Genomic DNA, 25,486 nt, shown 5'->3' on the forward strand with positions numbered 1-25,486 from the left:
TGGGATAGGCTCCAGCTTGCCTGCGACCCTGTAGAACAGGATAAAGCGGCTAGAGATAATGAGATGAGATGAGATGAACATACCTGAGAAATCCACCATTTCGCCAATGCGTCTTCAAATCAGTTGCAAAGGAAAATGTGATTAGAAATAAAGAAACAAACAAAGAAACATTTTAATTCATGTGACCGCTCTATAAGCCAATCAAATTCACTAAAAATATGTAATTTTATTGGTTGGGGAACTGATGGGCCTGATCAATCCAAAATGTGTTCCACAGTCCATGTTTCATTCTGAGCTGGAGTCTGATCCAATTACAGTGCACTTTCATGTGTTTTTGGGGGGAGGGCTAAAGGGAGGGGGTGGGATTTTTCAGTTGGATACTTTCAAAGTCTGGTTTCTCAAAAATGACCTACCCTAGCTTTAAATAGCAAGTCAATGAGGTTAGCTGGCTCGTGTTTTGTACTGGGCATGATCATGCAAATGGGTCATTCCATGTCAATTCACACACCCTCCCCAGTGACACCTCTTCAATTTGCCTGATATTTATTTTATTAGTGCCTTAATGTCAAAAGAAAGAATCCAAAATTTTAGCTTCCTCGCTGGAACGGTTTTTGAATTTTGGCCCTTCAAAGTTTGGGTGCCGCGCCCACTTTTGGGGTCTGGGAATTGTACACTTAATTTGCAAGCATTTTTGGAGGCCCATATCTTTTGTTCTAAGGAGAATATAGACCTGTAAATTGCTATATCTATGTATTCTGGCCCTGTCTATCTGATTCTGCACCTAAAAATATCACAAGTTTACTAACTTTAGAGATATTAACCCCTTAAAAGTGGATTTTTTAATGACAATTTTTTTTTTGACATTTCAGGGGTCCATATCTTGGAAAGTTTTTGTGTTGATAGGGTTTCAACTGATTTATCATCATATTTGGGAACTCTACTGTGTACTTAGAGTGTTTCAGGGCACTCAGAGGTTTGGTGGGGGTACAGGAGGGCCCCAAATATGGCTTCGGGACAAAATTACCATTAGGTACGCCCTACTTCAGGCCATTAGTTGGCCATGTGGGCACATGATGACTGGAATGAACGTTTAACCCTATCAACAGACACCTTTTATCAAACTTTTAAGCCAATAAAAACTTTGATTATCCAACTCCTTCAATATAAACTAAGTATTTGTATATGGTACTATTTTTGCATATTTTCTGAAAAATCCTAAGTCCGGAAAGTAGGTCAACTGTTGTTTTGACTGCCTATTCATGTTTAAGGTAGTAAAAGCACACCCATATAGTGATTTTAATCTATGGGAAGATTATTTATACCCAATACCCCATTAGTTATATTGACAATTACAAGGGATAAACCCTTTCCCGGCTGTTTCACGATGCTGGTTTTTTTACATTTGACACCTTTCCCTGTATCCAACCAAACTCTGACCACTATACACTTAATAGTTAAATGCATCTTTCAAACAAGAAAGGGAAAGATGCAAACAAGGGGATGATCCCAAGAAAAACATCCTGGTTGCTTTACTACATTTGTTCTGACATCCGATCTGGAAGTTAAACCTAGACTCATCAGTGTGTGTGTGTATGTATATATATGTATATATATATATATATATATATATATATATATATATATATATATATATATATCTCCTTTTTTACTAATTGATATGCTAATTTTCCCCACATGAGTACCATATACAAATGCTTAGTTTATATTGAAGGAGTTGGATAATCAAAGTTTTTATTGGCTTAAAAGTTTGATAAAAGGTGTCTGTTGATAGGGTTAAAGGTTCATTCCAGTCATCATGTGCCCACATGGCCAACTAATGGCCTGAAGTAGGGCATACCAAATGGTAATTTTGTCCCGAAGCCATATTTGGGGCCCTCCTGTACCCCTACCAAACCTCTGAGTGCCCTGAAACTCTCTAAGTACACAGTAGAGTTCCCAAATATGATGATAAATCAGTTGAAACCCCATCTACATAAAACCTTTCCAAGATATGGACCCCCAAAATGTCAAAAAAATTTTGTCATTAAAAAATCCACTTTTAAAGGGTTAATATCTATAAAGTTAGTAAACCTGTGCTATTTTTAGGTGCAGAATCTGATAGACAGGGCCAGAATACATAGATATAGCAATTTACAGGTCTATATTCCCCTTAGAACAAAAAATATGGGCCTCCAAAAATGCTTTTTCGCGACATAGTCTCGAAAAAATCACCCAAAATTTCCCATTCATTTCTATGGAATTATTTGAAAAGCTACACATATTTATAGCTACCCCTAGAACGGTCTGGCGCAAAGTTGTGAAATTTTGCACACTGATTCTTGACAACCTCAGGGTTCTTCTCAGCAAGTTTCAAGTCACCATCTTAAACTCTCTAGCGCCACCAACAGCTCAAAGTCACATTTCTGTTTGTAACTTTTGAACCGTTGGTCCAATTTTCAAAAACTTGGTATCCCTGGAATCCTTGGGCCAAGCCGAATCCAGTGCATCCTATGACGTAATTTTCAACCCGGGAAAGTTTTCCCGCCATTTTGAATTTTGTGAAAATCAATTAAAATGCTTCTCCTCCCTCAATTTTTGACCAATTTCTCCCAAACTTGGTACATGCCAACTTTGGACTAAGCTGCACAAAAGACATTCCCGGATTTTAGAATTTCATAAGCGTTTGACCGTGGCAGACAATCAAAATTGGCTGCGCAGACGCGAAACAGGAAGTGTGCTCATATCTCGGCCGCGCTTTGGCGTATCTTAACAGAACTTGGTGGCCTTATGCGCCACCCCTCCACGAAGGCCCACAAAAAAAGTGGAACAAGTTGGCCGCTAGGGGGCGCTACAGCTGGGAAAAGTGTCCTTTATCTCATATCTTGACATCATATTCTGGAAAAGTTCTGCAATTTTGCACACTGCTTCTTGACAAACTCAAGGTTCTTCTCAGCAAGTTTTGAGTCACCACCTTAAACTGTCTAGCGCCACCAACAGCTCAAAGTCGCAGGTCCAAAAAAACCCATCTTCCGTACAAATTTTGATTAATAACTCAATAACCGTACGTCGCACACAGACAAGCAACATATCAAAACGTGCGGCTCGATCGGACTCGGTGTGCTATTACTTTGTTCGTTATTCTATGATTTTTTCACGACGTGGTCGCGAAAAAATCGTCCAAAATTTCCCATTCATTTCTCTGGAATTAATTGAAAAACAATGCACTTTTTCAAACCTCCACTGCTCTGGCATGCTTTCGCCTAGAGACATGATTCAAACTCTAAAACATAGGAAAACTTCTCCTCTGTGGATCTGGCATTCGACTTTTCTGCTAGGTTCTACACTTTTGGATCAGTCCCGGCTCAAACGCCATGTGGGTTCCGGGAGAAAATCCGGCTTTATAATGGGTGTCTACTGCGTTACACACCAGTGGAGCTCGTTTAGTTAGGAGTGTAGAGAGCTTGAAAAAATAGCTCAAACTTTCTCGCTTAAACTGTGTTTTCAGCCACAAATTTCACTCTACAGACATGATTTTCTCAAAAGTAGTAGTCACACTTGTCCTGATTCACACAATGTGTCTACCTAACCAATAGGATTTACAGTTTTTGAATGAGATGCCTCAAAGTAACGAGAGGACAGCAAGTCTGCCTCACTGACTCCCATTATAAACCTGGCAAAAAAGTCATTCGTTTTTAACTCGCTCTAGTGTCCTAATTTTTTACACTAGTGACAAAAAAATTACATCTATGTGTTCAGGAGACCCTTGTAGCGCTCACTGTGAAAGAATTTTGTGAATAGCTGCTTTCGGTTTCGAGTTATTCGTCGTTGTTCGAGGCCTGCTCCTGAGCAAAAACAGCAGAAAACTGACAAGATCTTGTGTGACTCAGCGCTCCTGCTCAGGCCCGTCGCCATGCCGACTGGGGCCAGTGAGGGAGCAGAGAGCACCTGCACTTTAAGGGGGGTGCTTCGGGGGGCTCAAGCCCCTGGGCCACAGCCAATCAGGGGCCTCGTAAAGGGGCCTTGTAATATTAATAAAATAATAAACTGTCGGAATCATGGGCCTCCATTAATGTACGGATAGAAATAAGGTTAGAAATAAATGAGCACACGGTAGCCTGCTGTAAGAGACATGGTGGATGTGGTTCGCGAAACGAACACCCACAACTGTACCAGAATAAAATGTAACAAAATGTAACGTCACACATGAAAGCGCGCCAAAGACTGCAGACTACAGACTACTGAGACACAAATTTAGAGGCTTTGAAAGATGAAGCGTTCACATGTTAGCGGGGCGCATAAAAGGAAAAAAAGAGAGAGATGCAGGTAATGATAGAATCGTTGCTTAAAGTCACAGACTTTTTAAAGGTAAGGATCACCAATCTGTTCAGAATATCAGCTACTTATCAGTTATCAGCCGTACCAGCAGCTAGGCTATGTGTAGCTAGGCTAGATATGCTATGAGGTAACGGATAGCATATTATTACGTTAAGATAGCTACTGTTTTTTACGTTTGTGAAGGTGGAGGAGAACCAAGTCAGCGAGGCAGATGAGACAAACTGGAACTGTGCTGAGGAAGAGGAGGGTGTCAACTGCTCAAATGAAACAGTGAGGAGGAGGGATGATGGGGATAATAAAATGTCTAAAACGGCATCTACTGAAGAAATTGATGAAAAGATTGTAGCCTATAATTTTCACAGTTCGGGCAGCAGACAGAGTAAGCAATACTGAGGGGAATAGCAATACAAAGCTAGCGCATATCCACATTTCTCGCTAGCTGTGTTGGGTGTGTTGTTAACCCGTGTGGATTTAAGTGAAATACTTGAAGTTCTGTGGTCAAGACATTTTAAGGTAAGGACACTTGATTAGCGGCACGGTGGTGTAGTGGTTGGCGCTGTCGCCTCACAGCAAGAAGGTCTGGGTTCGAGCCCCGTGGCCGGCGAGGGCCTTTCTGTGCGGAGTTTGCATGTTCTCCCCGTGTCCGCGTGGGTTTCCTCCGGGTGCTCCGGTTTCCCCCACAGTCCAAAGACATGCAGGTTAGGTTAACTGGTGACTCTAAAATTGACCGTAGGTGTGAATGTGAGTGTGAATGGTTGTCTGTGTCTATGTGTCAGCCCTGTGATGACCTGGCGACTTGTCCAGGGTGTACCCCGCCTTTCGCCCGTAGTCAGCTGGGATAGGCTCCAGCTTGCCTGCGACCCTGTAGAAGGATAAAGCGGCTAGAGATAATGAGATGAATGAGATGAGACACTTGATTATTAATGTTTCCCCGCCGTGGCTTGTTGTTGACGAAAGGCCCACATGATTTTGCCTTATGCAGCTACTGCTAGCGTCATGCTTTGAACTAGGTTAAGCTCATTTGCGCTAAAGGATGGGTTTATTGAAGGACTTTGATGTAGCTAGTTTCTTTTTTTAAAATCGTATGCTCAAAACAGTATGCCCGTGTTCATCATGTTTAACTTTTTTCTTGATGGAGTGCGTGAAATATTGTTGCAAGTGGTATTTTGATGCAGTCATGTCAAAGGAGAAGGAAGACTTGCATGATGCTTGAACACAGATCGGTAAAATAGACCCTAGTAGGACTTGGTTTCGTGTATTTCGGTCTGTAGAGTTATGAGTTTGGCCGCTGTCCATGGTGTTTACGTTTCATGTGGCCGCCGAGCCAAGTACCTTGACTTGCAGTGAATGTTTGTTTTCATGCCGCTGAGCTATTTTTATGTATTTTATTTTTTAAAAGGACTTGTCTATAGGTGTGTGTGTTTTATGTTTACATAGGTCTACATTATAGCGCACGCATGCTTGTGTGGTTATCTCTGGCCATGCCCCTGCGTGAAAGTTACGCAGTATCACTGTCCTGTCCGTGGTAATAATCAGAACCGGCTCTGTAATGATAACGCGTGCGTTCTTCTCTCCCTCTGTGGTCAGATGTGTTGAGCGATGTGAGCGTGGGCCTTGCGCAGCTACGCTGAGCCAAACGTAACCTATCGTAGGCTTCTAGGCTAATTACGTGCTTACACTGTAAATGCTTGACACGTATTGCAAATAAAATAAGGGTGTTTTCCTGGCCAACGGTAAGGGTAAGGTTGACAGGTAGCCTATGAGGGGCCTCAAAAAACCCAGTAGCCCCTGGGCCACGGGTGTTGATAAAGCGCCCCTGGCAGAGAGGGGAGGGGCTGCTGTCTCAAGCACACACATAATCACAGCATTGTAGCATCGTAGCAGGTCACACATTCACGGCCAGCAAACATGCGTGACCAAATTGCTTCGCGCACTGCATCCTCTCACGATTTCCCGCAGGGGAATTGTCGACTCTAGTTTTTTTTTACTATTATGGTCTGTGCAGGGAAACATCTTACCACAGGAAGTTCACTATAATACACACTAATGCACAGAACTTTTTTTTCCAATAATCATGAATCATTACTTACCTTTCTGTTAAAAATAATAGAAAATAAGAGCAGAAACAAACATTTCTCATTAGTCCTGTACACACACAGGGCAGTGACCGTGTGAGAGGCCTGAGAGCAGAGACCAGTTCAAGGATGTGGTTTATTTTCTGTGAAAGAGGGAGGTGTGAAAGAGGACGTGTGAAAGCAAGAACTAACTTTTAACTTTGTAAGTGGTGGACTTTACTGTGAACAGAGAAGTTTTAACAAAACCATGTTTGCATTAACTGGACTTACTGAGAAAATGCCTTATAACTCAATACCTAATTTCCATTTGTGTTCCTGAGCAGGGAAATACCCTACTACAGCAAGTTGTATGTGTGTGTGTGTGTGTGTGTGTGTGTGTGTGTGTGTGTGTGTGTTGGAATAATAATCATTCTTTACTTATTTGTGTAAAACAACAACAAAAGCAGTCATGCAGAAATAAACGTCTCATTAGCCTTGTTCACTCACACACACACACACACACACACACACACACAAGGCAGTGGCCATTTCAGAGAACAGACACAAGTTGGCAGTTGTGGTTTAGCTTCTTTTTTTAATTCAGTGATGTCAGTTCAGCAGTGAAGAAGGGGGGGAGGTGTGAAGACGGTTGTGCTAAAGCAATAACTGACTTATAACTTTTCAATTGTAACCCCACTGGCACTTATTGTTGTTTTAAAGCCAAAGGTTGTCCAAACTGAAAATATTTGCATGTTGCATGGATTCATGTTGTTGAGGCCAAATTCTGAACCTCCCACCTGCATCATGTAGCAAAAATCAAGGTGTATTAGACCAGGTGTCCAATTTCCAAACACCCAGTTTGGGTGGGCCTGTGCCCACTCTCGGGTCAGATTCTTTTTCTTGGCTAACAGGACTGATCTTCTGCTGTTGTGGCCCATCTGCCAAAAGATTTCACGGTGTTTTTTTTTTTTTTTGTGTGTGTGTGTGTTGTGAGATATATTTCTGTTCAGAGTGGCTATTTCAGATCTGCTGCATTTGCTTACAGGTCATAAAATGCCTCCTCAACTCAAAATTCCTACTTGTGAACTCTCAACTACGAGTTCCTCCAAGTTCAACATGGCAATCAGACTTACACAAAGGAACATCTCTAAAGGTGATGATTTTTAGGCAATATTGCTGGGCAGTGTTCCCAGCAACAGGCAAACAGGTGAGACACTGGGCAACTAATTAGGGCAACAGACAATTGGTAACAACCAATCAGATAAGAGCAAATCTGTTGTCAGTGAGACAGACATGCAAAGATGGACACTGAAACATTTGCAGCTGTCACTTTTGTCTCGGCTTCAGCCTTTATTTCGCTCAAGTCCGTATTACTTCTGGAACAAAAGTGAATAGATACTCTGGTCAAAAGAGAATGTCATTATTTTTACATTTATAAGTCAAAATATTCTGTTAATCGCAAACATTTCTTAAATCTCTTTAAAAATGCTACTAGTCTCAATCGCATATGCTATAATGAATAACTGACACATACATCACAAAAACATAACGGCAAAAACAATATCATTTAATTCTCATCTTGGCAAAAAAAAAAGGACTTGGACCAGGAGATGCTGCTGAGGAGGAAAAGGGGTGACAGAGCTCCTGAAAGGCTTTCTTTCTTTTTTACATCCCAAAGTTTCACCCTCAGGTTCCAGAAGCAGTCGTGCTCTGTATGTGAATTACATCAAACAATAAGTTAGACAATCTCTATCACAAATTTTTTTTTAAAAATGAGCTGCCCACCATTTTTACCTTGATGCAAGAGAGCTAACATTATTCCTACATAGCTAGCGATAACTTTCAGCTAAGTATATTCGCAAAAAACACTGCTAGTTAGCCAAAACCCATTCAGTTTCTATGGAGCGGTTGTTAGGTAACCGGAGTTTACACTTAGCTCTTGTCTCTCTTTTTCTTTGCTCCACTGCCGTTGAGACGCTGCCATCTTTGTTGAAAATTTCAGAAGCTCTCAGGTGGTCATGTGATTCGCTTCTAGCACTCTGATTGGATGATCTTAAAAAGTTGCCCTAAATGATCAAAATTGTTCAGATAGAAATTATGTTGCCCAATCTCAGTGGGAAAGTGTTGAAATGCAGTTGCCCAGCAACATTGCCCAAAAAGTTGCCCCGTGTATCATCACCTTTACTTTTCAGTGAGTTATGCTGTATATAAAAAGGATTTGCTTTAGTGAAGTCTATAACACTGATCATACAGTTTGTTGTATTGAGAAGGAAGGCTAACAAAAGATGAAGATGGAGGCACCCATGTTTTCCCCCTTTGTACTTTGAATCAGTGAAGGTTAAAATGATGTCATTCCGATCTCTAATTTAACTTTTCTGAGGTCAGTCGAATGTAGAATTCCTGTAACTTTACTGTCAGGCCATTCTTCTCTGACCTCTCTCATCAACAAGGCATTTCTACCTGTTGGGTTGTATGGGTCCCCCCTCCCCCCATTTCTGTGTAAAGTCTAGACACTGCCTGCAACCATGTCACAGTGACTGAGATCACAGTTTTTCTCATTATGATGATTGATGTGAACATTAACTGAAGATCTTGACCTGTATCCTGGGCTGCTGCTGGTGAAGTGAATGGTGGTGACAATGATAAGGACCCACAGCATTCCAGTAGTTTACAGGCTCCTTGTTATCACTGAATTGTTGTGTGCATGATTCAGTAAATCACGCTGATTGAAACAGAATTTAAGCAAGACCATCAGCTTTGATGAAACAAATTACAATTTCCAAACCTGCTAAAGTTGGGCTACTTTTATCTTGTTCCTGATGTTAAGGCAGAGATATTCTGAGAGGAACATCTCTGGCTAAGGTGACTGGTTAGTGTTATTTTATTTGAAAATTGCTGAAAATATCTTTGTGAAGTGCCCAGGCAGTCGTATCGGTTTGGTGTTTGTCCTGATATTTGTGTGCACCTGTGCTCTCACAGCTAAATGTTCTCAGAAACAGTTTACTGCTTATTTAGGACTTTTCACAACAGTTTTGGTTCTCAAACAAACATCTAAGCAGTGAACCAAGTGTGTGTTAGTTCTTTTACTGAATAGATAATGTGGTAGATGACTTCATATCATGGACCATGGAAACGGTAGGGCTCGACTTAGGGGAATGAATATTTTTTATAGCGACTGCTCTCCCTTCTCACTGTCCTTTCCTCTCATGGGCAATGTGTCTTCGAATCAGTTGCGAAGGAAAATTTGATTTGAAACAAAGAAATAAAGAAACAAACATACATTTGAATTCATGTGATTGCTCTATAAGCCAATCAAAGTTCACTTATATCTATATATGGGTCTGTCTCAGAAACTGGGTACTGTGGGATACCCCATTAAATATACTCAGTCAATAAACTATACAGTTTTGAATGGTGATGTTGGTTTTAATTTGAAATAAAATGATGAAAGAAATAATACAGATAAAACTAAATCTTTGATGTGAATATTCAGAATTTGGCAAAAATTCTGCAAATTTGTGGAAAAATGGCAGCTTGATCTGGGACATGATAAATGGTTGACTACATCGCATTCCCTTAAAAAGGTTGTAGTCCACTGAAAAGTCTACCGTTTAGATCAAAACGCACGATCATATTGCGTATGCGGAAAATGGAGTTACAATGGTGATCAAATATTTTGCATGATGTTTTATTATGGTTATGATTATTCTGTGAGCGCACCAATCTTTAGGTGTATAAAGTTACAACTTAAAATACAATTCATGATAGGAAAGCCTCAGGGTCAAGGTCACTACCTCACCGAAAATAGTAACTTAAAATCACTACGCCATATAAAAATTTAGTTATAAATCTGCGATTTTGTTTTTTAAAATGAAAGCTGAAAGTTAGTTATAGAATATGTTTCTTCTAGAATATGTTACGATAGTAGCTGGTCTTGTACGAATTTCTGAGCTATAAAATGAGTTGTGGTCTATTTTTTACCTTAGCGTGTTATTTGTGTGTGGGGAAGGACACACATTAATAATTTGCATGTGTAGAATGGAATTTTCCACTCCAACAGTTAGAAGTTGATCATGCTTCCAGTTGCGGTCTTTCTGTTACACGGGTGATCTGTTCAGACGTTATCACTGAAAAGGTGAGTTTTGACAGTTTTATTTTGTTTTAGTCTTGCAGTATAAGGCAATAGAATGTTTCTTTTTCTTCTTACTTTCATATTTCGTAGTGTTTGCATATTTTTGGCCAATATTTTGCAGCGATGATCAATTTGGATCAAACTTTTGATAGAATCTACGGCCAGCCATTTTGCCCCGCCCCCGCCTCGGGCTCAATCCGGTGCGTTAGTGATGTCCCATTTCTCGCGCACCGCAGCAGAGACCCGCGCGACCTTCAGCCGGTCCAGTCGCTGTTCTTTTACCACCGCCATTATTCTCATCTTTCCGGTGTCTTCTTGATTTTTCCATTGTGTCCAATTGTCCTATTTCGCCATATCAAATACCCAAAATGTATCATATTATTCATATTTAAGTGAATAATCAATTCCGTCATCATAATTTTTAATTATTTTTAACCCAAGCAATCAAAGAGAAAATTTATTCAATATTTTCACTCATCTGTGAAGGAGGGGCTTTAATTCTTCATGATGTAGTTATTTTATATGGAAATAAATTTTACAAAAGCATTTGAATTGTAATCAAAAAAAATTTCCACAGTGGAGGCCAGATAAAGCATATGATATCTTTGTCCTTATTCAACATGACAAAAGAAACATTGAGTGTTAGGTAAATGCAAAAAAAAAAGTAAAATTAGAAAATTTATTTTTTGATCATAATGTCCCAAATGAGAGACCAGTTTCTGAGACGGACCCATGTATATATTATTTACCAGCTGGGAGGTCCATATCGTGAAATACCGTGACTGAGGGCTTGAAAATACTGACCGAATCCCTCTGGGCCGAGGTCAGTATTTTCAAGGCCGAGGTCATGGTATTTCACCATACAGACCGACCTTAAGCTGGTAAATAATATATTTATTTTTTTCTTTCCCAAATTCTCACAGAAAATGAGAGTGACCGAAAGGGAAAACAAAGCCAAGGCGAGCCGGCATTTTGAATCCTCATTCACGGCTGTAATGCAAATGGCTTCCTCCTGGGTATACAAGTGCACTTCCACGGCAGGAAAAAAAGCCAAAAACATTTTGCCGCCTATGTAGTCCTCTATTTATGCAAAATTGAGTCATTCAGGAGACAGCCATGTTTTTGCTCGGCGTTAGCAACAGTTACAGGTGTTCAGCTTTCTCCTGAAATGTTTTTTTATTTTGTCTTCATCAGGGTAGTAAAACTCGCTTTCGCTGTGAACACTGTCATTATCGCTATCCATGCTGTAAAATTAATGCTATTATACTGAGAAATGCAAAAATAAACATTGCCAAAAATTGCTACTATGTTTGTTGTTGTGAACGAGCGAATCTCCAAAGGTCTATAACCAGGGTCCATATCAGAGGATTCTGGACCGCTCGCGAGCCAATCAGAGCACATGATTTGATGGAAACCAGACCACGAAAAAAATAATTTTATTGGTTGGGGAACTATTGGGCCTGACCAATTCAAAATGTGTTCCACAGTCCATGTTTCATTCTGAGCTGGAGTCTGATCCAATAGGCCATTTGCAGGAATTGTCAATTTTCTCTATGGCAACAAGCCTGTGGTGGGCAAGCTAACTTGACTTTCCTTGACAACCATAAGAGTTTGACTGGTGATGCGAAGCAATCCATTTCTATAATAGCTGTTTTTACCTTTTCTACTGTATTTTTTGACCCACATTTTTGTGTGTACTTGGAAAAAGTTGGTGGTTTTAACTTCTGTCGTAAGTTACAGTGAATCATTGGCCATAAAAGAGATTTTTTTCAACTCAAGTTGGTCGCCGCCGAAAGAAATTCACGTGCGAAATGGTGGATATATCTGTATTTATATATCTGTATTTATTTTCAAGAAACATCACACATTAAGCAAATGATAAAGGTAGAAAAGGAGAAATTATAAGTTATAAACATACCTGAGAAATCCACCATTTCGCCAACGTGTCTTTGAATCAGTTGCAAAGGAAAATGTGATTAGAAATAAAGAAACAAACAAAGAAACATTTGTATTCATGTGACTGCTCTATAAGCCAATCAAATTCACTAAAAATATTTAATTTTATTGGTTGGGGAACTGATGGGCCTGAACAATTCAAAATGTGTTCCACAGTCCATGTTTCATTCTGAGCTGGACTCTGATCTGATTACAGTGCACTTTCATGTGTTTTTGGAAGGAGGGCTAAAGGGAGGGGGTGGGATTTTTCAGTTGAATACTTTCAAAATCTGGTTTCTCAAAAATTACCTACCCTAGCTTTAAATAGCAAGTCAATGAGGTTAGCTGGCTCGTCTTATGTACTGGGCATGATCATGCAAATAATAGTAGGTACTATTAGTAGTTTCAAGTATGAACTGTGAACTGAGAGCACACAGTGTTAATGAGGAAATGACTAAAATTTCTAAGAACACATTTTCCCCTATTGAACTTCTCTGTATATTTGTTCATTAGTCCAACTGCACTATTCTTCCAGAGGAGCCCAGAATTCCTAGCTGTGGCCCCACCTGTATCTGCATGATTTAATGCACTGTGCTACTGTCACTTGATTGGATGATGGATAATTGCATGAATGAGCAGGTTTTCCTCATAAACTCAGACATCCCAAGTCTCCCGGAAGTTCCAGGAGTCTCCCGCCTATTGATAGCGGCTCCCTGATGCCCGCACATTACATACAATATCACGGAATCTAGAGCAAGCGAGCAAGCTTCATCCCAAACCTTTCGACCAGTCAGTCAGTGCATAGAGCATGAAGAAGAGTAACAGCTGCTCCAGCCATTTTCTGGAACCCAGGAAATTAATCTCATCTCATCTCATTATCTCTAGCTGCTTTATCTTGTTCTACAGGGTCACAGGCAAGCTGGAGCCTATCCCAGCTGACTACAGACGAAAGGCAGAGTACACCCTGGACAAGTCACCAGGTCATCACAGGGCTGACACATATACACAGACAATCATTCACACTCACATTCACACCTACGGTCAATTTAGAGTCACCAGTTAACCGAACCTGCATGTCTTTGGACTGTGGGGGAAACCGGAGCACCCGGAGGAAACCCATGTGGACATGGGGAGAACATGCAAACTCTGCACAGAAAGGCTCTCACCAGCCACAGGGCTCGAACCCGGACCTTCTTCCTGTGAGGCGACAGTGCTAACCACTACACCACCGTGCCACCCCAGGAAATTAATACATGGTACAAATCATTGTTGTTGGTTTTTTTTGTGTTCAACTTTCACAGTTATGATAAAGCAGTGTCTCTTTGTAATTGTCATCTTTGTAAGCTCACTTGCTAGGCACAAGGCTAAATAATGGCAATAAATTACTTTCATTTTACAGTGCTGGAGCGGCAGGAGCAGGTGTCGCGCAACAGGCAGGAATTTGTTCGGATTCACCTCCAAAACTAAGTCGCTCATAAAACTACAAACTTTTCTGGTTCCAACAGAGCCAATTAGGACCATATACACCCTTTCTATTTTGTGCTACGACGTTAAGTAGAGGTGTGTGTGTGTGTGTGTGTGTGTGTGTGTGTTGGGGGTCAGTTCGAAATTACCATTTTTTTATTTATTTATTTTTTTACTAAAATCATATCTCTGCAACCATAAAATATATTTTTTTCAAAATTCCAAAGCCTATGATCTTCTTGCGGTGTCCCTTTACAGAGGGCTGATTTTCAGGTGAATTGAACCTGTTTGAAATTTTAAGGTCAAGTCCCTACAATAATCACGGGATGAGCACGAAGGAATAAGCCATTACAAGATTAATTTATAATTTATCACTCTGTGATCAACTTCCCTGTATATTTCTGAATCTTGTCGTTGCCTTTTTGTCCACTGAAAAAACATGGTCCAGTGTCTTATTTCCTCTTGTGTGGCAGGTAGCATGTTGATGCAGTCTGGGAAGTACTGTCTTCAAGTTGGAGTGATTAAAGTCACCCGCAAAAATAAAGGCAGCCTCTGGGTGCATTTCCTGCTGTTTGCTAATGGCTGCATGCAATTCTCCCATTGCAAGCTTAGCATTAGCGTCTGGTGGTGTGTATATACAGCAGTAACTATAACTGATGTGAGTTCCCTTGGGAGATAAAAAAGTCTACATTTAACCATGAGAAACTCTGCGTTAGGTGAGCAGTGTCTCTCGACAACAACAGAGTTTGTACACCAAGCTCTAGTTATATAAATGCACAAACCTCCACCTCTGGTTTTGCCAGAGCCATCTACAGTCAAAATGAATGGACACACCATCTTGTTATCTCTCTCAACTAACTCATCGGGTTTTTCTGTGTTTATAGGCTCTGAAAGAGATTCTTTCACAACATGAGCAAAATGTCCGCTGTTCAATTAATACTGTATCTTCAGGTACTATTAACACATCATATCCATCTTGCATCAAATATGTGATTTTCCGATGTGAAAATCAGCACTCTCCAGTCACAAGACAAAGCAATTCTACAGAGATGCGAGAGCATTCTTTGTCAGAATCTTTCAAAAAATAAAGGAAAAATTCCCAGTGAGAGATCAAATCTTGATGAATCTGTCGGTGCTCAATCCTGAGAACCATGATGATGTGAAACCAGAGCAGATTTTGATTTTGGCAGAAAGATTTCCAAATGTAATGAAGGCAGATGCCAGAGAACAGCTCCATTTAGAAGTCCTGGATTATGTGTCATCTAACCTGGAAGCGCTGGTGCCAAATTATAAGAATTTACCAGTTGATGAGTGCTAGGGGAAGCTGTCCAAAGTCACATCTGTGAGCTCAGGGCTGTTGAGATTCAGGGAGCTCTATCAGCTGATGAAGCTGCTATTGGTGCTGCCAAATTCTAACTGTGACGGGGAAAGGGCATTCGACATGGTGCGTCACATCAAGACAGAATTTAGGGGTCAGATGTCTTACCAAATACTTGTTAATCTTGCAAGACATCAGATTCAGGGCAGCACGGTGGTGTAGTGGTTAGCGCTGTCGCCTCACAGCAAGAAGGTCCAGGTTCGTGCCCCGTGGCCGGCGAGGGCCTTTCTGTGCGGAGTTTGCATGTTGTCCGCGTGGGTTTCCTCCAGGTGCTCCAGTTTCCCCCACAGTCCAAAGACATGCAGGTTAGGTTAAGTGGTGACTCTAAATTGACCGTGAGTGTGAATGGTTGTCTGTGTCTATGTGTCAGCCCTGTGATGACCTGGCGACTTGTCCAGGGTGTACCCCGCCTTTTGCCCGTAGTCAGCTGGGATAGGCTCCAGCTTGCCTGCGACCTGTAGAACAGGATAAAGCAGCTAGAGATGATGAGATGAGACATCAGATTCACAAGTTTATTGACAAAGAGTGCTACGAGGTGGAGGTGTCTGGAAAATTGCTCAAATCTGCAAAGCAAGCAGCCTCTAAATACAATGAAAGCTTGCAAAAGGACAGGCATAGAACAGAGGAAAGGAAAGAGCCCTTTAGGCCTAGGCCTACATGTACAATTAGATTCATTGTCATTCATGCAATTCATTCATTGTTCTGTTATATTCATCTGTGTTTTGGTATATAAGTAAAGGAATGTTCTGTGGTGAAATATCTATCTATCCATCCATCCATCCATCCATCCTGGTCATCCTTCCTTATTTATGGAGGGCGGGGTGTCCAGATTCACCCTTTTCCACCAAATCAGTTCCAGGGCTGGTTCGGGGCCAGTGCTTAGTTTGGACCCGGGTTTTCTGTTTCCACTGACAAAGAACTGGCTCTGGGGCCAGAAAAACCGGTTCCAGGCTAGCACCAACACTTTGCTGGGCCAGAGGAAAGAACCGCTTACATCAGCGGTGGGGCGGAGTTGTGAAGACCAACAACAATAACAAGACTGTGAAAGGTCGCCATTTTTAAGCAACGAGATATCATGGATGCAGTAAAGCAGCAGTGGTCTGTGGAGGAGACAATCTGTCTCCTAGCGATATGGTCCACAGATGAAGTCCAGGCGAAACTGGAGGGTGCTACGCAGACCAAGCCCGTATTACACCAAATACAAAAAGAGATGGCTGCAGCGGGGTACGAACGTACTCTTGAGCAGATCGGCAACAAATTAAAGAAGCTGAAGAAAGACTACAGGGACCAAAAAAGGACCTCAGTCGAAGCGGCAACGGGCGGCCGAGGAAGAACACCTTCGATATTCTGGACTCGGTCCTCAGCGATAGACCGGCAAATAACGCCACCGGAGCCTTAAATTCAGCGACGGCGATGCTGGAGGCGATGGTGCCGCAATCAGAGCCTGGTAAGTTTCTTTTCAAACATTTTCGCCTTGCATAAAGTTTTAGTTACTTCAGTTAATGTTTGTTTGTATAATGTTATAATGAAATCTGACGCATAGTTTCATTCACTAGTTCATTTTTGTAACTGTGAACTTGGTTCCAAATTTTTCATTATGAACTACGGTATGAACTGAACTAGCTCATTTTAAAATTTGTGAACTGAACTTTGAAATAGTTTATGTAGAAAGTGAACTTTCCCAACACTGGCTGTTTTTATGTGGTTTATAGAGTTGTCCACCATCGGGGACGAGGACCTGATGTCTCCACGCCACTGCAGCTCTCCTGCATCATCCAGCAGCTCAGGACAATCGTAGCAGACCAGACCTGGTAAGTTGTTGTGCTGAGTATCCAGTCGTCTGTCTCACTGGATACTATGCAAACATGGATATATACCTAATAGTGTGACTTTATAATATAAATACATGCTGTATAAGTGATCAGTCATTCATATAAAATCCCCTACCAACCGTAAACAGTTAACTAATGCTCTTATTGCTGAGCTGACATGTTTCTTATATTGTATTGCTGAACCTGTGTTAATCTACTTATGACTTAATAAAAACTTTTAAACTCATTATTCTGTTCTTGTACACAGCTAAGAGGAAGCGAGACAGCAACACTGAGCTCCTGGAATACCTTGAGCGGGCGGACGAGAAGTTCCTGCAGCACAGCAAGGAAATGAACGATACCTTGCTGCACAAGCTGGAGGCAGACAACAGTGCGTTCCTCAGTATAATGGGGCGCATAGTGTCTGTAATGGAGGTGCAAGCCAGAAAATAATCACACCACTTTTCTTGTTTTGCACCTTTGCACTGTTCATGTCACTTTATGTTGTGTTTCTATGCACTATGTAAATAAAGGTTTTTTTTCTAAAGAGACATGTCTGCTTGTATATGTTTTCACTAGTGATGTAAAATTATTTTAACTGTGTAATAAGTACAAGTAAAGCTGGTTAGAGCTTATGAAAACAAGTAATGAAAGAACTCAACAAGCTACCTTTTTCAGTCACTTTATTTACAAATAAATGACTAATTTCTATGAACTTATCGAACTGAACAATTAAACAACATTGACATGAAGTAAATAGCAAAATAACCAAACAAATTACTTGTTCCCTCTGTTAAAGTAGGCCATTAAAGCGGCTCTAATGTCAGCCCCTTCTTGACTGCCATGTTCAGGTAATGCCTGAAGAGGAGGCTGGATGTTGGCATGTCTGTCTTGGTGCTCCTCAGTGAAATTGTCGCCATGTTCCTCACAAATGTTACGAAGGACACAGTAGGTCAGCGCCATTTTCTTGCACAGTTCCAGCTTGCAGTCATTTCTTTTTAGTAGGCACCTCCACCGTCCTTTCAGTCTCCCAAATGCCATTTCCACAACCGATCGTGCACTGCTGAATCTGTAATCGTAGGTGTGTTGTTCAGGGGTCAATCTGCCAGTGTCAGAAAAGGATTTCATCAGCCAGTTCTGCATGGGGTAGGCTGGATCACCTATCAGGTAATGTCCAACCTCACAGCCAGAGATGGTCACTTTGCTTTGACCTAGAAATTCCCCGTCACTTAGGACTTCCCACAAATGTGACTATTTTAGGACTCTTGCATCATGCACACTCCCTGGAAAGCCAACACACACATCCCAGAAAAAATCCTCTGCCATCTACAACTGCTTGCAGAACAACTGAATGCCATCCCTTCCAGTTGTAGTAGTCTCAGGGATACTGTTCTAGTGCTATAATGGGAATGTGGCTTCCATCTATTGCACCAACACACTGTGGCACTCTCCAACGACTCTGAAAGAGAGCAGCCATTTCCACTAACCTCTCAGCATCAGGGCATGTAATGTGGGCAGGGAGCAGCACCTTGATGACTGTGTGACAGAAATTCTGAATGCAATTAAAGATGGTGCTCATGCCTACTCCAAAAAGATGGCTGATGGTCCTGTATTCACCGCCAGTGGCCAGCTTCCAGATGGCAATAGCCACCCGCTTCTGGTTTGGGGGACACAAACGGTAATTTGTGTTCCTTCTCCCCAAGACATGCCTCACCCGACTGCAGATATATTCAAATGACTCTCGGGACACACGGAAATTCTGCACGAACTGGTGAGAGGTGAAATCAGGAACAATTGTGTCCCACCATGTTACGACCCCATAGTTTTCTTGTTTCTAATTTTGCTTTTGTTTTGTGTTCCCTCCTCTTGCAGATCCCGTGGGTGGCGGATGGGCCCAAATTACCACCAGTTGGAGTCTGGTGAGAGCAGCGCAGGATTGGTTGGTATTTGGTGTCCTGTCCTTTTAAAAAAGCCAACGCTGTGACGTCACCCACGGGGGGGAGAGAGCTACTCATTTTGTTTGCATTCGTGTCCTGTGTTTTTGTTATTTCTTTATTTCTTTTCTTACTTTTTATGTATCCTTATTTGTAAATAAATTTCCCAGTAAATGTTTTTGCCAAAGTCTGTCGACTATTTGTTCCTCTCTTTGTTGTGTCCTCATTTTGGTACCCCTAGATTGAACTGGGGACATAACAAATTGGGGGCTCGTCCGTTTTTTCTGTTCTCGGCATTTTTTTTTTTTGTCCTGAAATTTTTTCATAGCCTTTTTGCTTTATTGTGCCTTACGTTATGTCTTTTTTTTAGATCCACATTTTCGTTGGGGCGCGGCTGTGGACAGCGGCTCTGGTGAGTTAGTGTTTTGATTTGTTTATGATTTGGGAAGTGGGTTTTTTTTGGAGCAAATCCGGGGGGAGGTACGCTGCGAGAAGTTTTGACAAGTGGCAATTCAACTTCTTCGCGTTGAGCGTTTAAAGTGGCCTTCAATCGGTACGCTTCAAAGATATGTAGGTTTAGTTACTTTTTTCTGTTTAAGTAGGTACCAGAGTCGCGAGGTCGCAGTGCTGCGTCCGCGCTGTGGAATTGGCACATTGTAGGTTGGTTCTCTTTTTCTGAGTTGGCAGACTTCGGAGTGTTTTTTTCTCATTTCAATTTGGTTTAGTTTTTCCCCTCTCTTGTTGCGCATTATCCTTTGTGCAGCTGTGTTTGTTGGGATCTGTTTCCCCCGTCTTTTTACATTTGGGTGGGAAAGAAATGAGTAGTGTCGAGTGACTTTTTTTTTTTCTGTATATCTTTTGGAGTTCCCGTTAATGGCCTAGTCATGTTTGTCGTGGAAGAATTTATAAAGAGCCCGTCCGAAATTAGTTTGGCTCGCTGTACAAAAGACCAATTGGTTGAGATTGCAACCTATTATTCTATTGCAGTTTCAAATGATGATAAACGACTTAAATCTTCGTTGTTTAAACTGGTGCGGGAAGGTTTGCTTGATAAAGAGATTATTTCTCTAAGCGAAGGCTTAGTAGTATCACCAACGTTTGGTGAAAGCAGTGATTCAGAGTTTAAAGATGAGGAAACGTCTGTAACAGCGGCGAGTCAAAGTCGCACTTTGAAAACGAATGCGTCAGATGGCGCGTATGAAATTAAGAAATTGGAATTGCAGCATGAACTGGAGATGCGAAAATTAGAATATCAATGTGAGCGAGAACAGCGCGAGTTTCAATCTCGTGAAAAAGACCGTGAATATCAGCGCGAACAAGCGCAACATGACTTTGAACTTAAAAGGTTTGCGATTGAGTTAGAAGTAAAGAAACTCCATATATCTCATTCGGTGCCTGCTGTACTTCCTGGTTTTAGTTCACAACCTGTTTCTCCAGTTCGGCTTTCTGCTGTTAATTTCGGTGACGCCCATCCTACTTCTGTTCAACATTCTGAATCTGCTCCTTTTATGGACGCGCCTAGTGCGCCTGTACGCACTGTTCCTCTGATCAGTACAGACTCTGCTGGTTTGTATATTCCGGCAATGACTCCCTTGCCTATTCCCAACCGCTCTACTGCTCCGGTGGCACCGCCACTGATTGACCCACCGGTTGAAATAAGTCGTTTAGTTCGTATGGTGCCCCCTTTCAATGAGGACGAAGTGGATAAATATTTTGCCCATTTTGAGAGGGTAGCGTTAACATTGAAATGGCCTGTGGAAATTTGGACCTTGCTTCTACAGACTGTACTGCGCGGCAAGGCGCAATCTGTATATTCTGCATTGACTATAGAGCAGGGTACTGACTACCAGACGGTGAAAAATGCCATCTTAACTGCCTATGAATTGGTCCCGGAGGCATACAGACAGAAATTCCGTAGCCTCCGTAAAAGTGATGGAATCACGTTTGTTGAATTTGCGAGAGAGAAAGAGAGTGCGTTTGATAGGTGGTGCACGTCAGAGCATGCTAACAATCTAGCCCAATTGAGAGAGTTGATTTTGCTCGAAGAATTTAAAAACTGCGTGTCTATTGACGTAGCTATGTATTTAAATGATCAAAAAGTTACCATTCTTGCACAGGCTGCTGTGTGCGCTGACCGTTATGTGCTCACGCATAAGCGCTCTTTTCAGTCATCCTCCTCTCGTTATGATTCCAGTCAGTCTTCCAACTCGTATTCAAAGGGGCGTAATCAAAAGTCTTTCCTGTCAAATAATTCACAAGATTGTTTCTATTGTCACCAGGCTGGCCATTTCATTGCTGTGTGTCCTGTGTATAAACGTAAGTATGGGAGGTTCCCCCAACCAAATTCTTCCAAACAAGACTCGAAGCCAGGTTCCCCCAAGTCAGACTCTTTAAAACGTAAGTTTACCAAAAGTTCTGGTTTGGTTCAACACAATAATTGTGGTGAACAAGTGGATTCAACTTATAATCCGTTTGTGTTTGAAGGGAAGTTATCATTCCCAGGGGGCAAAGACAGCGTACCGGTTCGAATGTTACGAGATACAGGCTCTGCCCAGAGTTTTGTTCTGTCTTCAGTTTTGCCATTTTCTGACGACAGCTATTGTGGAACGGATGTATTGGTGCAAGGCATTGAAATGGGACATTTAACTGTGCCTTTGCACACCGTTCATATTCAAAGTAATTTGATCTCTGGGGATGTAAAAGTAGCTGTCTGTTCTCAGTTACCGATGAGTGGTATTCAGTTTCTTGTGGGGAATGATCTATGTGGGAAAAAAGTATTTTCTCTTCCTGAAGTGTGTTCGACTCCGTTAGAGACCATTGAGGTCGGACCAGGCCTCTCTGATGTTTTTCCGGTGAGTGTGGTGACGAGAGCTCAAGCTCGCCAGTCCAACAGTGAAGATTTGTGCGATACATTTATGTCGTTGGAGAATCCAATTGCGCTGAGCCCCGACTCTTCAGGGAATTCACCACATCGGTTGCTGTCCATGCCCGATGGTGTTGAAGTTCCGAAGTCGGTGACTACGTCTGTTGAGAATGTTCATACTCTGTCTGTACCCGTTGACCGCGAATTGCTTAAAATTGAGCAAACAAAAGACCCGTCATTGGCTAGATGTCGCGCTATAGCTGATGGGAAGGGGAAAACGGCGAGTAAGACTGTGTCTTATTATTGGGAAGGTGGGGTGTTGATGAGGAAGTGGACACCATTAAATCATGATTTGCAGTGGAAGACTGTTTATCAAGTGGTTGTTCCTGCTAAATTTCGGCTTCATGTTTTGACCTTGGGCCATGATCATGATTTTGCTGGCCATCTAGGCATTAAGAAGACTTACCATCGTGTTCTTCGCTACTTTTTCTGGCCAGGGTTAAAATCTGATATTGTGAGATATTGTCGCTCTTGCCATCGCTGTCAGGTAACAGGAAAACCCAATCAAATTGTCCCGCCTGCCCCTCTTCACCCAATCCCAGTAATTGGTGAACCATTTGAGCGCATCATTTTGGATTGTGTTGGCCCTTTGCCTAAAACTAAATCTGGCAACAGGTTCATCCTGACAATTATGTGCGCAACCACACGGTATCCTGAGGCTTTTCCTCTGCGTTCGCTTAAAGCGAAGTCTGTTATTAGAGCTCTTACTCGTTTCTTCTCAACATTTGGGTTGCCCAAAGTGGTACAAACAGACCAGGGGTCAAACTTTCTGTCACGTTTATTTACACAGGTGTTACAGCAATTGTCAGTCATACACGTTACATCAAGTGCCTATCATCCAGAGTCACAGGGAGCTCTGGAAAGGTTCCATCAGACTCTTAAATCCATGTTTCGTACCTATTGTCATGATTCTGCAAAGGAGTGGGATGAAGGTCTCCCACTGCTTTTGTTTGCTGTACGAGAAACCACCCAAGAGTCACTAGGTTTCAGTCCTGCTGACCTTGTGTTCGGCCATACTGTTCGAGGTCCGTTGAAGCTGCTTAGAGAGCAGTTGGGGGGTGAGACCACTGCTCCTAAGCAGCGGAACATTTTGGAGTATGTCAGTTCCTTTCGTGAGCGCTTGCACAATGCTTGTGCATGTGCTCAGAAAGCTTTGTCCTCAGCACAAACGAAAATGAAGGCTCATTTTGATCGTAAATCTGTTTCTCGTTCCTTTCAGGTGGGGGATAAGGTTCTCGTGTTGCTGCCAGTGGTGGGGGCAGCATTACGAGCCAAATTCTCTGGGCCGTATGAAGTGCTGTCTAAACTCAGCGAGACAGACTATGCAATCCATACACCTGAAAGGAGACGGAAATCTCGTATCTGTCATGTAAACATGTTGAAATCATATGTTTCTCGTGATGCTGAGGTGGTGGGGAGTGAGGTGCCCGTGTCTGTTGCTGTTTGTGCTGCTCCTGTGCTCTCCTCTTATTCCCCAGAGGAGGACGGCCTGAGTTTTCGAGATGTCCCAGTGTTCTCTCCACGTCTCAAAAATTCGGAGTTGTTGACTAACCTCTCCACTTTTCTTTTAGACCTGCCAGATGAAGGAGCTAAGGATGTTCAGAACATTATTGAATGTTATTCTGATTTGTTTTCAGACATTCCATTGCAGACCAACATCCTTACTCATGACATTGACGTTAACTACCATTCCCCAATTAAACAACATGCTTATCGTGTTAACCCTGTTAAGAGAGCGGCGATGATTTCCGAAGTCGAGTACTTGGTGGATCATGGGTTAGCTGAGCCAAGTGCCAGTCCGTGGAGCTCCCCATGTATTTTGGTTCCAAAACCTGACGGAACCTTTCGTTTTTGTACTGATTTCAGGAAAGTCAACGCCATCACAAAGTCCGACTCTTTTCCACTCCCCCGTATGGAGGATTGTGTGGATCGAGTCGGCTCTGCTAAGTTTGTCACTAAGTTGGACCTGCTCAAAGGTTATTGGCAGGTTCCACTTACGTCACGTGCTGCAGAGATATCTGCTTTCGTTATGCCAGATGCCTTTATGCAATATTGCGTTATGCCATTTGGGCTGAGGAATGCTCCCGCGACATTCCAACGTTTAATGTGTCAAGTTTTAGCAGGCATTCCAAATTGCGAGGTATATCTTGACGACATCGTGGTATATTCGTCAAATTGGTCTGGACATCTTGACTTAATTCGCGCTGTATTCGATCGGTTGCGCAAAGCCTCTCTGACCTTGAACCTTGCCAAATGCGAATTTGGCAAGGCTACTGTTACCTACCTAGGTAAACAGGTAGGTCAAGGTCAGGTTAGATCCATTCAGGCCAAGATCCAGGCAATTGCTGAGTTTCCCACTCCCAAAGCCAAACGAGCTGTTCGTAGGTTTTTGGGAATGGCCGGCTATTACCGCAACTTTTGTCGTAATTTCTCCGATGTCGTTCTACCATTAACCAACCTCCTCCGCAATAAAGTTGATTTTGTGTGGTCAGATGAATGTGTATTTGCCTTCCAGAATGCTAAGGCTTTGTTGTGCAGCTCACCGGTGCTCAGTGCTCCTAATTTCGATCTACCTTTTAAGCTCAAAGTGGATGCGAGCGCAACAGGTGCTGGTGCGGTGCTCCTTCAGGAGGGGGCGGATGGACTTGATCACCCCATCTGCTATTTCTTTAAAAAGTTCTTAAAACACCAGCTGAACTACAGTACCATTGAGAAGGAGGCCCTCGCCCTGTTGCTGGCTCTGCAGCACTTCGAGGTGTATATAGGTTCTACTGTAGCACCGGTGGTTGTATTTACTGACCACAACCCTCTTGTCTTTCTCTCCAGGATGAAGAACGCCAACCAGCGCATTATGCGCTGGTCATTGTATTTGCAAGGATTCAACCTGGAGATTAAGTACAAGAGGGGTAGTGACAACATTTTGGCCGATACTCTTTCACGAGTATATTCAGAATAAGGTCTACGTCTACCCCTGTTATCAACATAGATGTTGATTTTTGGTGGTGGGGGTGTTACGACCCCATAGTTTTCTTGTTTCTGATTTTGCTTTTGTTTTGTGTTCCCTCCTCTTGCAGATCCCGTGGGTGGCGGATGGGCCCAAATTACCACCAATTGGAGTCTGGTGAGAGCAGCGCAGGATTGGTTGGTATTTGGTGTCCTGTCCTTTTAAAAAAGCCAACGCTGTGACGTCACCCACGGGGGGGAGAGAGCTACTCATTTTGTTTGCATTCGTGTCCTGTGTTTTTGTTATTTCTTTATTTCTTTTCTTACTTTTTATGTATCCTTATTTGTAAATAAATTTCCCAGTAAATGTTTTTGCCGAAGTCTGTCGACTATTTGTTCCTCTCTTTGTTGTGTCCTCATTTTGGTACCCCTAGATTGAACTGGGGACATAACACACCAGTAGCGAGATCTTGGGTGTGCCCAGACAACATGTGATCTCCGCCTTGCCATCAGTCGCAAGATTACCTGTAAAGAGAAAAATGTATAGGTAAATAAACATGTTGTGTGGAGAGTCATC

The 25,486-nt window shown here is 42.2% G+C and overlaps 1 protein-coding gene across 1 annotated transcript in view; it reads left to right on the top strand.

Annotated features, from left to right (window-relative positions):
• The window catches only part of LOC132885950 (cell adhesion molecule DSCAM-like), a 172,694-nt gene extending 155,132 nt beyond the window's left edge, over window positions 1-17,562 (top strand). The window contains exons 11-12 of the mRNA XM_060920484.1: window positions 16,545-16,745; window positions 17,378-17,562. Coding sequence (XP_060776467.1) covers window positions 16,545-16,745; window positions 17,378-17,562 — 386 coding nt within the window. The remainder of the gene's footprint in view (window positions 1-16,544; window positions 16,746-17,377) is intronic.
• Window positions 17,563-25,486: the final 7,924 nt, after the last annotated feature.

This window comes from Neoarius graeffei, chromosome 1 (genome assembly GCF_027579695.1).
Source record: "Neoarius graeffei isolate fNeoGra1 chromosome 1, fNeoGra1.pri, whole genome shotgun sequence".
Taxonomy (NCBI): domain Eukaryota; kingdom Metazoa; phylum Chordata; class Actinopteri; order Siluriformes; family Ariidae; genus Neoarius; species Neoarius graeffei.